The sequence below is a fragment of the Trypanosoma equiperdum genome (assembly GCF_001457755.1).
Source record: "Trypanosoma equiperdum strain OVI genome assembly, contig: ctg_878, whole genome shotgun sequence".
NCBI classification, from domain to species: Eukaryota; Euglenozoa; class Kinetoplastea; order Trypanosomatida; family Trypanosomatidae; genus Trypanosoma; species Trypanosoma equiperdum.
Window position 1 is genome coordinate 76,966 of NW_027124840.1, and position 13,442 is coordinate 90,407.

Genomic DNA, 13,442 nt, shown 5'->3' on the forward strand with positions numbered 1-13,442 from the left:
CACGTGCACAACAAACAGCAGCCTTCCCTTTCGACACATCGTACCCTAAGTGGAAGGAGGCGGTGTGAAAAACCTCCTGTAAATAGCTTTCTAGCTTCGTGGCACGTAGTATACATGTTTAAGATCAAATAGCAACAATGAGACAGAAAACAATACCTCATCATACACACCTTTGAGGAGACTCTCTCTAAAACTCTCCCACAGTGTGTTAGATCATCTAGACGGGTTCTTGTTTAAATCCAGAAATGGTATGACAACGCAGGTACAATACTCTTTTGGTGAAGAGAACAAGACGGTATAAAACTGCACGGAGAAAACCGTATACTGGTACCTCGAACCTGCCCCATCCTTACTCAGAACGCTCACAGTGAAGAGACGGGGCTGCCATTGAAGCGCCCTTATGAAATGCCGTTCTACAATGGAACACGAAACTGACGAGTCTTATGGGAAGGGGTGCAGTTACTCAACGGATATCCTCAGTTATTCAAAGAAAGGGGGAAACTGCTGGTCCTCCCCGAGGCCTCCCTTTGGCACTTAAGGCATAAAAGACACACTAAGAGATGACATTAACAGACCCAGGAGCGGAGGTACGCTCGGTGCGGAAGCGACGACAGCTTCAAGTCAAAGTCATGAGTACACGGCATCCGGTAGCGCGGAAATAGGTACACCGCCCCGCGGAAGACCCACTCCCTTAGAGTCAAACGAAAGAACCCCTTCACAACCGCTTAACCACCCCTACCCCATTACCCACGGCAACTGAACCACACGTTTACACGCCCACGCACATGTGCATCCACCGCCAGCCCCGGGACACACCGCAATGCACGAACAAACCAGAGAAGGGCAGCGACTAGAGCAGACCACTGGGGAGCAAAGACACCCGCAGCACCAGAAATCCAGTTCAAGCCTTCGTGCCCAAAAGAACGAGATTCTGATAACAGTCAGACACTGACAAACTGACGCGGAACATGAACCGGTGCCGTAGCGATGCAGCACCAACCGAACCGACGTGCCAATCGCCGCCGACCTATCGCAACCAAACAACAGCCTGGCAACCTGACGCTCCGCTTACGGAAACAGAACTATCCTTCTTTCGGTGATGGAACGGGGGTCAGACATGAGAGCGTCAAGGTCGAGAGGAGGCAACCAACGTCAATGACCGAAAACAGACACGGCGCAGCAAGCCCCGCCCACCCACAGTCCAGCAAAGCAAATACCGCTCCCCAGCAGCAAGTGCCGATTAAAGGATCAAACAAGCATCTATTTCTACAATTTTCTATCCTTTTCAAAAATACGTTGCGGTTCATACAAATGTGAGGTGTAACGTAAACCGACGGCACCGGTTAATTCCAGCCGGCAGGCTCGTACCCAATGGAAGGGATATGGAGAAAATTAGAAAAGTAAAAATGTTTTGAAATATGTCTTTCGAACCTCTTACATAGCTACGAAGGCAGTTGCAGAAACCGACGAGGACGGCGTTTATCTTGTTTTGTTTCCTAAAAATAAAAACGTTATTTTGTTAGATTGTAGCCTGTTTCTATGGGTATTTTGGCTTTCCCGGGGGCAAGCCTTGCGCAGGGAGGTGTGAACGCAAGATCCTCAGGTGATTGTTCACTAGTGCAATACTATATCCGGTACTCCTTCGGGGAAAGTTTGCTACCCACCACGGGTGGGAGGTCCTTTTTCGTCTGCGGACAGATGCAGTTTCTTTTTTCTTACGGGCTGCCTTGTGACTGCTGCGGCCCTAAAAGGCGAGTGACGCATATGGCCATTAACTGGACAAAGTGTAAGAGCTGAGCTGGGCCACACCCTTCCTCCCATTGTACACCCCTCTTTCAGCATTTCGAGCTCCAACTGAAGCCGTGACTGTTTCCGTTAAGTTTTTCCACTTTTCCCCACAGTGCACAGGCAGTCTCTACACAGCGTGTCAACATCGGTTTCGCTGAAGAGAAAACTGCCTCTGCGAAAAAAAAAATTTTGACCGTTAGTTGGGAAACCCTACCTTTTTTAACACCCCCACTGTGTATAGTTTACCGCGGCCACCGGCGAAGGCCGACCGCTCCGACGCCCTTGCAGTAGTATGAAGAAGTAAAAAATAAGTTCTGACAAATTTTATCCCCTGTACCGCGTCGAAGCGCAGTTGGTCTAGTGGTAGAATTCTCGCCTGCCACGCGGGAGGCCCGGGTTCGATTCCCGGACTGCGCAGACTTTTCACGGCTCCACTTTACCCAAACGATAATAGTCTACCGCCGGGAAAATCACAGATGCAGCCGGCCTCGGGGCAAAAGCTGGCCGGTCGCAGCCCTTTTGGGCGTAGACGCTGGACACGCGCGCAACCAACATTGGTTGCAGCAGCGCCTCCAAAGTGACGGCGGGAAGTGGAACGGCGTGGACGAAACAAGGCTGCCAGCCGCGGGCGATAGCGGGACAAACGGCTTCAACCACAAAGTTTCTGCCCGCGGTTCTGAAAACGCTTTCCTGCACCGAGTCGAGGCCTTCGTGCCTCACCAACTGGGGGACATATCGTGTGCCGTGCTGCCATACCTTGGGTCGGCGATTCCCCCGCGGTTAACTGTTGGAGCGTGAGGGACTGCGGGCGCACCCGCAACTCAGGATGACGGAAAAGTGGAAACGGAATGGCGGTGGGTTGCTGTTTGGGATCGAAAATCCGGGTTTACAAATCAAGAGACACTTCGGTCTCCATAAACACATGCGGGAGAGCTTTTCATGGTGATATAAAGAGTAGGGGGAACCCCTCTGCCCGAGGACAGCGAGAGTTAACGCCGGGGAACTAGAGCACTTCAGCCACGCCCCGACGCATACCTTTTCCGGCATTTGGATGATGAGTATAAAGGATGGCTGCGCAGGAAAACAATTGGAAACTGGCAACCGCAATCGCATGGACGCGGAAAAGGAAAAGGATGTCCTGCCCAGCGCACATTCGCTGGCGGTGCGTGGGAGGCTGCTGCTGAGGGTAGTGAGGGGTTCAGTTTCTCTCTAAAGAACACCGGCGGCGAAAATACTATACTCCGTGCAAGGATATAAAAAAGGTGGAAAAAAGGGACCGCAAACGACAAACGGAGCAACAGTATTTCCACCCACCAACCCCCGCGAAAGTTTAGGTACGTGGAGAAGGAAATCCCCGGGGCGACAGCTTACAGAAAATGCCTGCGACGCGTTGATTATTATCCCCTAAGTCTGCTGTTTACACACACGCACACACATACACAAAAGGAATGCAGTTCCCTAAGAGGCCCCGGAATATAGATTTTTTTCTTTCATTATTACTCGCCGCATCACCTCACTTATTCTAACCTTTCTACAAACTCTCTTTATACTAAAAAGCGCCCCCAAAGAGCATCTTCACCCACAACGTGCAGCACGCTCAAGGCACAGTGGCTGGGCTCTCCTCAGCACTCCCCTATCGAGCTCTCCTTTACTTTCGGTACGCGTGCGAACGGCGAAATAGTTGCTGGCATGCGTCTTTAGCGGCGCGCCCTCCCTTTTGTCCCGGAATTTGCAAACCCACCGCCTTATGCACTCAACAAGCTGCTTCAGATTAACCTTACCGGTTGACCTTTCCCCTCAGCGCCGTAGCGAGCCGGAGCTCACACCGGAGAGCACGGAAGCAAATACACAGACAGTAAGGAAGGCAAACACACGAGCCGCAAGTGACCGCGATCAGGCGAGCCAAACCACTTACGCTTCATGAGTTTTGTAGTACGGGTGTGAACGATGCCCTCAGCCCTGCATAAACACTCAATGACAGCATAGCGCAGCGCCGGTCCGTAGTCGAACGCATCCCACCGCACCGAACACCGCAGCGACCATGGAGAAGTCCGAGGGCGTTGGAAAAGTCACGCGCTGTGCACGTGGGTTACGTTGGACGCACGTGCACGCTCAGCAACCCATTCACTGGGAACGAACTCATGCCTTCTGTTCTACAAAGGTGAGAGGGGAGAAGACACAGCTACGGGCATACGCCAGCAAAAAAGTATTCATACAAGCTTCCAGCGAGTCAAGAAATTTTAAAAAAAAACACGAGGTACTTGGAGAACAACATACGAAGGGATGATGGCTCGATCCCGCCTCACAAACAACGAGCATAGATAAGTTATGTTCTACATGTTTCCTCATCTGCAAGCCAAGGGCTGCCAAGGAAGATCGGGGCAGAAACTGTGTATTTTTCTCCTTTCAAATAACAGCTAAAAAGTGGTCGGTAGCGACGATCGCATGCCCCCCTGAAAGAGCGTACTCGCAGGAGTCATCGTCAACTTCGCGGTCTTGGAGAAGCTTATCCGCACGCGCGACGGCAGCAACGGACAAACGCTCACCGCCCTGAACAGCCTCGACGCTTTGGCCCTCACCCTGAAGAAAAAGAAGGGACTTATTTGATGCGTCCTTTCCTGGGATGAGAAGAACCACGAAGTGATTAAAGCAAACTAGTCGGACCTCACTTCGCGCGGCTTCGAGCAAAGCATCTCCTGCAAGCGACGGAAAGGTGGTCTTGATGGCCACCCCCAACCTCTCTGACCACCGCATTTTCCCAAACCAAGTGGACTCTCGTTTGTCCTTTATCCAACGGCCGAGTGCTCCGTACCTATCCATCCTCTGTTGCTGACCATCACCAATGCAACGACTTCGAGAAATAGGAAGGCCGCACGATAGCCAGTCCATGTCGCTTGTGAGCAAGACTGAACGATTGGCCGAGCACCAGATCGACACAATGCGTGCTTCTCCTGGCCCCAGTTCCGGACTTATACGCTCTACACGAAGCGGAAAATACATGCTTTCCGCTGACCCCCAAGCGGCCCTCAGCGTTTTGATAGCATACGAATCCAAATTTTCATTCCCCCTTGGTTGAGGTGAAACGGAACGGATAGTAACGGGGGTTGGTGTACCAACAGCTTTCGTGGAGCCGAGGCCGAGTTGCCCGCTGGTATTGTCTCCGAAGGCCAGTAGTTTTCCAGTTTGCAGTAACACGAAGGAGTGATTCCCCGCCGCGGCGATTTGCCTTATCGGCAGTCCGAAAAGGAGGCGGATAGATTTGAACGACGCCTGTAATGGGGGTTTTCGCTTCCCACCCAGTTGGCCACTCAGACCAAGGCCACAACCGTACACCGCGTTGCACTTCCTTGTCATCAGCAACGTGTGATGGGATCCGCAAGACACAGCAGTAATTGGCACACAAAGGCGCCTACCTTCAATCACGTCTCCTCCATCGACATCGTAACTACCGTTACCGAAGCCACTGATCATCTTCGGGGCAGAAAGTGCTGGAACCCTGTCGTCACTGTCTTCGCCACCTTCCGCTTTGTGACTGGTCCACACACTGCCGTCGCCCAACTGCCCATAAATGTTACTGTAACCAAATGAATGCACAGTTCCGTCTTCCTTGCAAAAGACGATGTGTGTGTCACCGGCTGCAACATCCTTAACGTTATCCTCCCCATTTTGCACGGTGCTTCCGTGATATTCGGGGGACCCCGGGGCCAACAATATCAAACAACCACTTCTGAACAGGGCGACTCCGTAGTGTTTCGCGCAATACGCCACCTTCAGAAGTGTATCACCCGCCTCTAGGCGTTTTCCGAGAATTTCTATCGTCTCTTCACAACCATATGTGGCGGCCGAACATGCGCCAACCACAGCATAAGGCGCCATATTTCTAACTACAGTCCCCGCAACAACTCTAAAATAAAGGCAAGAAAAACCAAGAACAATAGTGCCGTCTGCCGGCTGGTAAGGGCTCCGCGATTGGGGACCAGCGAAGCTGGTTGACGCGACCTTTTTGATAATACAAACACGGACACACGGAAAAAGCTGTTGTAGTTAGCATGAAGATATTTGTTGGTCAGCTGGCACCAACACCATGACTCAGTACCCCTACTTCCTGCAACGTCTTGTTCCCCAGCACTTAAGACCCTTGCGAGTCATACAAATTCACAATGTCGGAAACCAAAAAAAACGACCCCGTAACAAACACTTGAACTGGTTTTGACGTGTCTTCGTCATCGCTAGATGCCGCAGAAACAACTTCAACGACCTCCTCTACCGACACGAACGGTGCCGCCCGTGAAAAGCAAGGGACTGCCCCACACAGCGTCTTCCAACATCTTATTAGTCCGGTGGCTTTGTCCTGAGTGTAAGCGTCAGAGTTGTTCTTCCATATCTCCCTCATTCCCTTTGGATCGAGAGCACAAACGAATACGGCCTTGGAGAAGCTATCAACAAAGGGTCTGAACGCCTCGACAATACGTTCTGGCTGCCGTGACGAGTACATCAACAGGACACGCCTCGGCTTGCTATCACAAGTCCTCTTGGTGCTTTCCTTCACAAACCAGCGGGTGGCGCACCTTAAGCTTTCATACGTGTGCGCACCATCTAAATAGAAGGTGCCTTTGCTCCCATCACCAACAGGCAAAACCTGCGAGCGACCCATCACTGTCGTCCTTTGAAGTACGTGGCGCTCGACATCGTCAAGCGGTTGTGTGAGTGGGATTCCCATCACACTGCGCGCCGCCAACAAGGCTAACCGTGAATTCTCCACAGCGTGCTCCCCTCCAATTGATAGGCAGGGCCACCCATCCGTCGGCACCGCAACGTCATCCGCGAATACCAATGGCGAGTCTACCCCCTCGGCATAATCTTTAAGCACCCGACGGGTGGATGGGTGATCGCCTTGAGGAGCGGCATAACAAACGACACCAGGTTTCATGATGCCGGCTTTTTGCAGTGCAATTTCCTCCACCGTATCGCCTAATATTTCCGTATGGTCGATACCAAGAGCTGTTATCACGCTTGCCTCAGGAATGATGATGTTTGTTGGGTCGCGGCTGCCCCCGATACCAACTTCCACCACAGCTACGTCAACACTCTCGCCTGCGAAAGCAACCAACGAAACCAAAAACATCAGGCAGAAGAAACTGCATGGTGCCGGGAGGTCCCAAGTCACCTCCTTGTCCGCACCAGCAAGCTCCACGAAACAATCTACAACTTGGAAAAAATAGTGTACAAATGTGTCCATTGGGAGAACTTCATTGTTAACCATAATGCGCTCTCGAACATCCTTAACATGGGGTGATGTAAAGAGGCCAACCTTGAGCCCATAGGCCTCTAGGAGCGCTGCCGTATAGGACGCCGTGGTGCCTTTTCCTTTCGTCCCCGCCACATGAACGAAACGGAGCGTGTCAAGGCAGCGCCGCATATTGAGACGCTCAACGAGCAACCCGACCAGCTCAGCGCTCTTACCCGAGGTGTTAGCAAGCGTGCGATTTCTGTACGTTGGGTTCACAACTCTCAACGTTAACTCATACATAACACGCAGCACATCGTCATATGAGCGCTGGGAACCCGTACAACCTCCCTTCGCACCGAATAACGCTCTCGCTGCGGCGGGGAGGCGGTGCCACGCAGTCATTCCTGGAAGGGGAGACAGCGCCGTTACAACCTAATCTAGAATAGAGGTGGGTGATCCCTCCTATCAGAGCCACACGAAGCTCTAATATCTATACCCTAAATCAAAAAATGGAAGTAAGTGCGTGCGATTGTGTGCGTGTATTAATCGGTGAATCTGACAGATGTTCTGCGGTACACACATCCGTAACTGTTACCCTTGCAGTCACTGAAATTATCGCTACAGTCATCAGTAGTTGGCCCTCGAGGTGAACCTGCGCGCAGCTGCACGACGCCGCCAAACCACGAACTTCACCCCCAAACCCTCATGGGTCAAAGAGTGGCTCGCCCCATTCCTCAAAACTCCGCAGGTCGCACATTCAGTTCAGCCTCCTTCGTTTTGACAGTTTCCACTGTAAGGGCGCAAAGCAACCCTTACGCTCTCCAAAAGCCGAGAACTGGAATACTTTACCCTGCATCCAAATACTAAACGCACGGTGTTTGCGGTCGTCAGATCTACGTGAGACCCAAACTGGCAGAAAACAAAGGACGAAAAAAATCATTAAAAAGAAAAAAGACAACAACGCCGGGAAGGCAGTACTCCCTTCCCCACTATAATCATGTTTACCATACTCAACCACACCATTCACTTGGTACAAAAATTGAAGGTGCTGCAAAACCTGGCGCGCATCGGCGCAGCACTCGCCGAAGCACATCTGATCCGGGAACCCGCGGCGGGCGTACCTCACCGCCGCATCACCTAAATACTCATTCCCCTTTCGATGCTCTTGACTGCTGTTTGGGCAACCAACCCGGCGCAGAGCGTCCATAAACCGCCCTTAAGGCCCGCGAACTCCCCTTCATCCCCTTTAAGCACCGCGTCCTCACACCAGGAACAACGCCCTCTACAAAGGCTCCGCAAACCGCCGCGTCTCCGTGCTGATAAGAGGAATTTTTTGAAAGTCTGCGATTCCCTTCCGCGGTGACTTTCTATCCCCCCTTGACCTTTACCGCGGCATTCATTTTGGAATATGTTCTTTACTCGGCGATGCACCCATCATGCCCCCACCTAGATAAAACTTTTACGAGCGCATTATTTGATACTGACCGTAAGCGACGCACAAGTTCAACAAATTACCGCCCAGTGAAGTGGTCTCGTAAGAAGCAAAGGGTGCTGACATCAGTTGACCAAATAGTACGAACAACCTCCTCGTTCGTTGACTATAAAGATCCCCTCACGCTGCATGAAAAATACTAAAATATCTTAACCATTCCACATACCTCATCCACACGCGAGCCCGTGACAACGCAATAACACTATGTAGAACCTGTCAGTGATCGGGCTGTTAAAAAAAAAAAATGCTCCGCCCACTGAACGAAACAGTGGGGGTTCCCTCCATGCCGATTTGGGTGCCATGCGTCACCCCTGATTCCACGCAACTGCACAATGCCGCGACGCGCACAGTCAAACACCGTCTGCAGCGTTACGTTTTATTCGTTGAGAAACCACCCCACCGCATTTTATCACGTAAAAAGTCTCCCTGCCGTTTGCGAGGGCACAAAGATGCCTCGTGGGGAGCCGCTGCCCGAGGGGTCAGCTGCGTGGAACAAGGGGGAAAAATACTTTATGCGAGAAAAATATCCGTTTATCATCAGCTTACACCTACATGCACAACCATCACCTTTAACGGAATGTCACCCACACACCCACCCCCGCCATCACACGACGCACAAAAAACATTCGGATTGTAGAGAACCGAAAGGCGTAGCAGAGGGCCCGAAAGTGAGAACTAATGCATCTTCTCCCTTTCCCTCCACTAGAGATCTCCCTTTCTGTAGTGTGTTGTCATGGCGGTAAAGGAGTTATACAGGAGGGTGCGCTCCGTCCTGTCGGTTGCGACCCCTCCCATGTTCCGTTCCGTCATGGCGGCCTTTAGAACGATTTGATTTTTTTTTCCCTTCGTCTACATCGGTGACATGTGCCACAGTGACATCAAACTTGCACCGCAGCAACGTGTCGATAGTGCTGATCTGTTTTTCGCTCAACGACTCGTTCGGGCCAAGCACCTCCACCAGCTTGAACTCGTATCCGTCTGGTTGGGATGGCACTTCACGCCACAACACAAGGTCGGGAAAACTGTCAAAGTGAACACTATAACCATCTTCAGGCGGTGGAAGGTACAAACAACGGAGAAGAGCGCATAGTGCACCCTGCGGGACCGCCTGCAGGAGGTCAAATAGAGGAAACTCCTCAGGGTCCAAAAGCTGCTCGGCAGGTATAAAGGACGCAGTCGGCCCGTCTTTTTCTTGAGAGTTGGGCGACCTAACCGGCTGGCCGAGAGGCACAAAATTTTCATCGCCCGATATGAAGTCAGCCCCAACGTCATTTGCGTGAAGGGGTTCTTTAAGGCTACTAGAGTTTGACTTCTGCTTGGAGTTATCTTCACAGGCCCCACTGTTCTCTGAAACGCACCGTTGACGCACGTAGTAGATGAGAACATCTCTGGAGCACCGCTCAAAGAACCTTAAGCTCTTTTCGATGATGTGCCGACGTCGTTGCTGGAAACTGATGCTGCTTGTTTCGAGATCTAACGGAGTTTCTTGTACTGGCGAGAGCCAAACAAACTCCGGTACAGACCCAGTCATCGACTCATTTCCCCGGGGGAGGGCATCTGGATCAAAGTGAAACGCATCCCACAAAAGGAGTCGCCCCAGATAGTTAACCCAACGCCCTTTGCAGTGCAAACCCGTCCACGACGAAGGTCGACACGTACCGTCGCCACTCTCATGTACCTTCGGCAGCCCAAACCATCGGAGCACACACTTCTCCGCACTGAAACAGCCAGTTGAAGGCTTGGTATCGCCCCAAAACGTGGCATCTGAATGGTCCTTATCCCCAGGGATTGTTGTCTCGGGCGCCGAAAGCATGTGGGCTGTGAAACTCGAGAGGTTGGGCGACGTTGGGGTCCAGCGGCGCAAAAAACTTTGCAGCGACAGAAGTGTCCTCTCTATCGCAATGCGATCAGACCGCCGGTAGAAGTGAAGTCGGTGATGCTCACCGACAGCGTTGTAAAGAGCCACAGCCTTTTGGGACCCACTGTTTCGGCCCCTCCCCACACGGAACAGTGCGCAAAGAAGGCGAGCGCGACGCTGAATAGATACAGGAAGCTCTTCTGCGCGTTCCATGCGTAGATACCGTTGGGGAGAATCTTGCTCCCTCCAGGCGCTCTGTCGCTTTTCAAGCAATTGAAACGCACCCTCCTTGTCACCCAAGTGTGCATGACCCTGTGCAAGGAGATTCCACCACTTACCCCGCTTCTCGTAGCGGTAGTACATGGGAAAGGTTGGTGTTCCGAAACTCGTACTGACGACGTAAACAGGTTCGTCAAGTAGTTTCCGCAGCCACATGTTTACCAGGTCCCACCTCTTGTGGGCCTGCAGTAAAGGAACTAAAAGCTCAGCACACGCAAACCAGCGGTATTTAGGAAGGAAATGAAGAAGATGCTCATAGAGCAAACCACCATGGTGCAGTAGCTCCTCCACAGACAGGGCACAACCATCACTCACATCGGCACTGGTTGTCACTGAGTACGTCCTCTTCCGTCGCGCAGTCTCGTCGGCGCAGTCATCGGCAGTTAACGGCCTGCTGTCCAATAACGCGAGCTTTTTCTCAATAGTGCTGTGATATTCCAACACAATATCAGCGCTGCACTGTTTCAGGGTTTTGGCGTGTCGAAGTTCACACAAGCGTTGGCACAGTTCTATTGCCTCCCTGAAGCTTACCAAAGCCTTTGGGGAAGAAGCAAGAAGTGGCACAACACCTCCAGAGGACTCACCCCCCACTATTCTACACGCTTGAGGCCACAACATCCAGGGGCCGCGCAAGTCAGAACTCTGGCGCAACATCAACTTCGATACGATCTTCAGGATGGTGGTGTCAGAGGACCTGCACCCCGCTGGAGCTGAACCCGGGTATTTGCATATATCATCACGAATGCTTGGGGCCGTTACTTCGTGGATTAATTCACTAATCTTTAGTATGCTATCTCTGAACAATTGATGAACACAACATATCGGACCAACGGTTCTATCCCACGCACTAGCAAGCTGTCCTTCTTCATCGGAAACTGATAAAATCCTATCGATCAAATCTTCCTTCTCCGGAAGCAGACGGGACGAGCAACCCTTAGCGTTCCATGAACTCCGCCCCGCTGTTTGGACGCCCGTTATTGACTCTCCACCGTACGAATGGTTTCCTGCTGAAGTGTAATGCACAGCACTGTGGTTGTGAGAAGGGGGTCCATCCTCATATCGCACACATCGGTCAAGTTGCTGCAGCTCATGAACCCTCGCCGTCCGCAAAATCTCTCTGATCTCTTCCCTGCACCCTAACGGAGGCCGAAAGATCGCCTTACCATCCAACACCCTGACAAGTTGTTCTCCCTCACTCCGTGTATCGCTAATAACGTACTTCGCTATTGGGGTTATGTTCAACTCCTCCAGGGCAGAAGCTACGCGAATAAAACAGCTATATTGTGTTTCGATGCATCGCACTCGAAGCCACTTGGCATCGCGCAGAGCCATGCGAAGAAGAAGTTCAAATGCCTCAATTCCGTCAGCAGCCTCTTCCGATCGACACAGGTTGTTTAGAGACAGAGTTATAAGCCCGCGCAACGACAATAAATCTGAGGAATCAATCGCCTTTTCGTAATACTGAAGTACATACCAAGCGCTAACGTGAAACGCTTCAACCATCGGTAGCGACAAAGCCCGCTCCAAGTCACGAGAGGAAGGGCAGACGTCACCTGTCATTGTGTCACGCGGATGTGTATCACCGGCCTCTTCGAGGAGGGTCACCACCCGAATACAGAACTGCCCCTCCAAGCGTGCAACAACCTCGTTTCACGAAGGTGCGCGCAGGCTCGATAATGCAGCAGCGACCGAAGCCCTACTCCTTCACCGGAAGTATCGCATAGGAAAAATTAATGGTAGAAGTAATAGGGAATGTGTGAGTGAGTCTGTGTAAACAGAAAATCTGCAGAAGCACAAAGAACAACACGATCCATACACCCCATCACGGTAGTGATACCTGACACGGAAAAATATATATGTAACAACAACCCGTGCCACCAGTCGTTTCGCAGAGACTCAACAACTGCAAAATCCCAACGACAACGATGAGGGGATAAAACAAACAATTGAGTGCAGCAATACCATGCCTAACCCCACACCGAACCTGATACAGACACACACACCTTTAACAACACCGCCATGTGGATACAGCAACCGATAGCCCGTGTGCATGCTGCTTAGCGGCGCATATACATACGCATGCACTAAGAGGAAGTAACAGAAAAAAAAAGCAGATGGAAAGAACAGGAGCAGGTGTGTGTGGGAAACTGGTTTACCGGGAGTTAGTGGACGCCTCTCGACAACGTTAGTTCGGACCCAACTGCTGTTGTCAACATGTTTTGCCGAGTCATACGTTTTCCGTTCGCGCCAAAATGAGGCCTACAACGTGCCTTGTTGTAACAAGTGATAGAATGTCTATCTTCGCTCGACTTTCTGTGGCCCGGGTAACGTTCTCATCACGCTACAAATGTGTGAGACGCTGGCATGAGCTCGTTTTAATAACACGCATTGTAAGGTACGGTCACACACAACAAGGACCATCCCAATGATCTCTGCCTCTACCTTTCATCAAAAGCGACAGCAGGAAAAGTTTACGGGAACGATACGGAGACGATTGGTGTGACACCAGTGGTAATGCGTGTCAGCACTCCAGCAGCTGGCGCATACAACCATTGTCTGTCACTGAGCAACAACGCGCCTGGGTCAATTCTACCGCCTGGCGCATAGACTAATGAGAAGCTTGAGAAAAAAAGTGTTCTTTTTGTGCAGGCGAAGACACTTGGTTGCACCTCTATAAAAACTCAAAGATAGTGAGGACACGTAACGCTGGTGGCACACCACTCGTCAGCTGTTGGACAGAAACCCTTGCAAAGGGGATCAGTTTTACACACACACACACACACACACACACACAC

At 51.6% G+C, this 13,442-nt stretch overlaps 4 protein-coding genes and 1 non-coding gene across 5 annotated transcripts; 1 reads left to right on the forward strand and 4 right to left on the reverse strand.

Annotated features, from left to right (window-relative positions):
- Nucleotides 1–2,134: 2,134 nt before the first annotated feature.
- TEOVI_000419400 lies at nucleotides 2,135–2,205 on the forward strand. The gene has a single exon. It is a non-coding gene; the product is annotated as a tRNA-Gly (tRNA).
- A 1,989-nt stretch (nucleotides 2,206–4,194) lies between these two features.
- Nucleotides 4,195–5,664, reverse strand: TEOVI_000419500 (chromatin binding protein, putative; the record flags this gene model as incomplete). The annotated part of the gene is made up of 1 exon (XM_067226991.1): nucleotides 4,195–5,664. The coding sequence occupies one exon, from the start codon at nucleotides 5,662–5,664 to the stop codon at nucleotides 4,195–4,197; it is 1,470 nt and encodes a 489-aa protein (XP_067083092.1).
- Nucleotides 5,665–5,917: 253 nt separating this feature from the next.
- On the reverse strand, nucleotides 5,918–7,420 carry TEOVI_000419600 (folylpolyglutamate synthase, putative; the record flags this gene model as incomplete). Its single annotated transcript, XM_067226992.1, has 1 exon — nucleotides 5,918–7,420. The coding sequence occupies one exon, from the start codon at nucleotides 7,418–7,420 to the stop codon at nucleotides 5,918–5,920; it is 1,503 nt and encodes a 500-aa protein (XP_067083093.1).
- Nucleotides 7,421–7,775: 355 nt separating this feature from the next.
- TEOVI_000419700 (uncharacterized protein) lies at nucleotides 7,776–8,225 on the reverse strand (the record flags this gene model as incomplete). Its single annotated transcript, XM_067226993.1, has 1 exon — nucleotides 7,776–8,225. One exon carries the CDS (start codon nucleotides 8,223–8,225, stop codon nucleotides 7,776–7,778), a length of 450 nt encoding a protein of 149 aa, XP_067083094.1.
- A 1,033-nt stretch (nucleotides 8,226–9,258) lies between these two features.
- Nucleotides 9,259–12,207, reverse strand: TEOVI_000419800 (VRR-NUC domain containing protein, putative; the record flags this gene model as incomplete). Its single annotated transcript, XM_067226994.1, has 1 exon — nucleotides 9,259–12,207. The coding sequence occupies one exon, from the start codon at nucleotides 12,205–12,207 to the stop codon at nucleotides 9,259–9,261; it is 2,949 nt and encodes a 982-aa protein (XP_067083095.1).
- Between the last annotated feature and the right edge of the window lie 1,235 nt (nucleotides 12,208–13,442).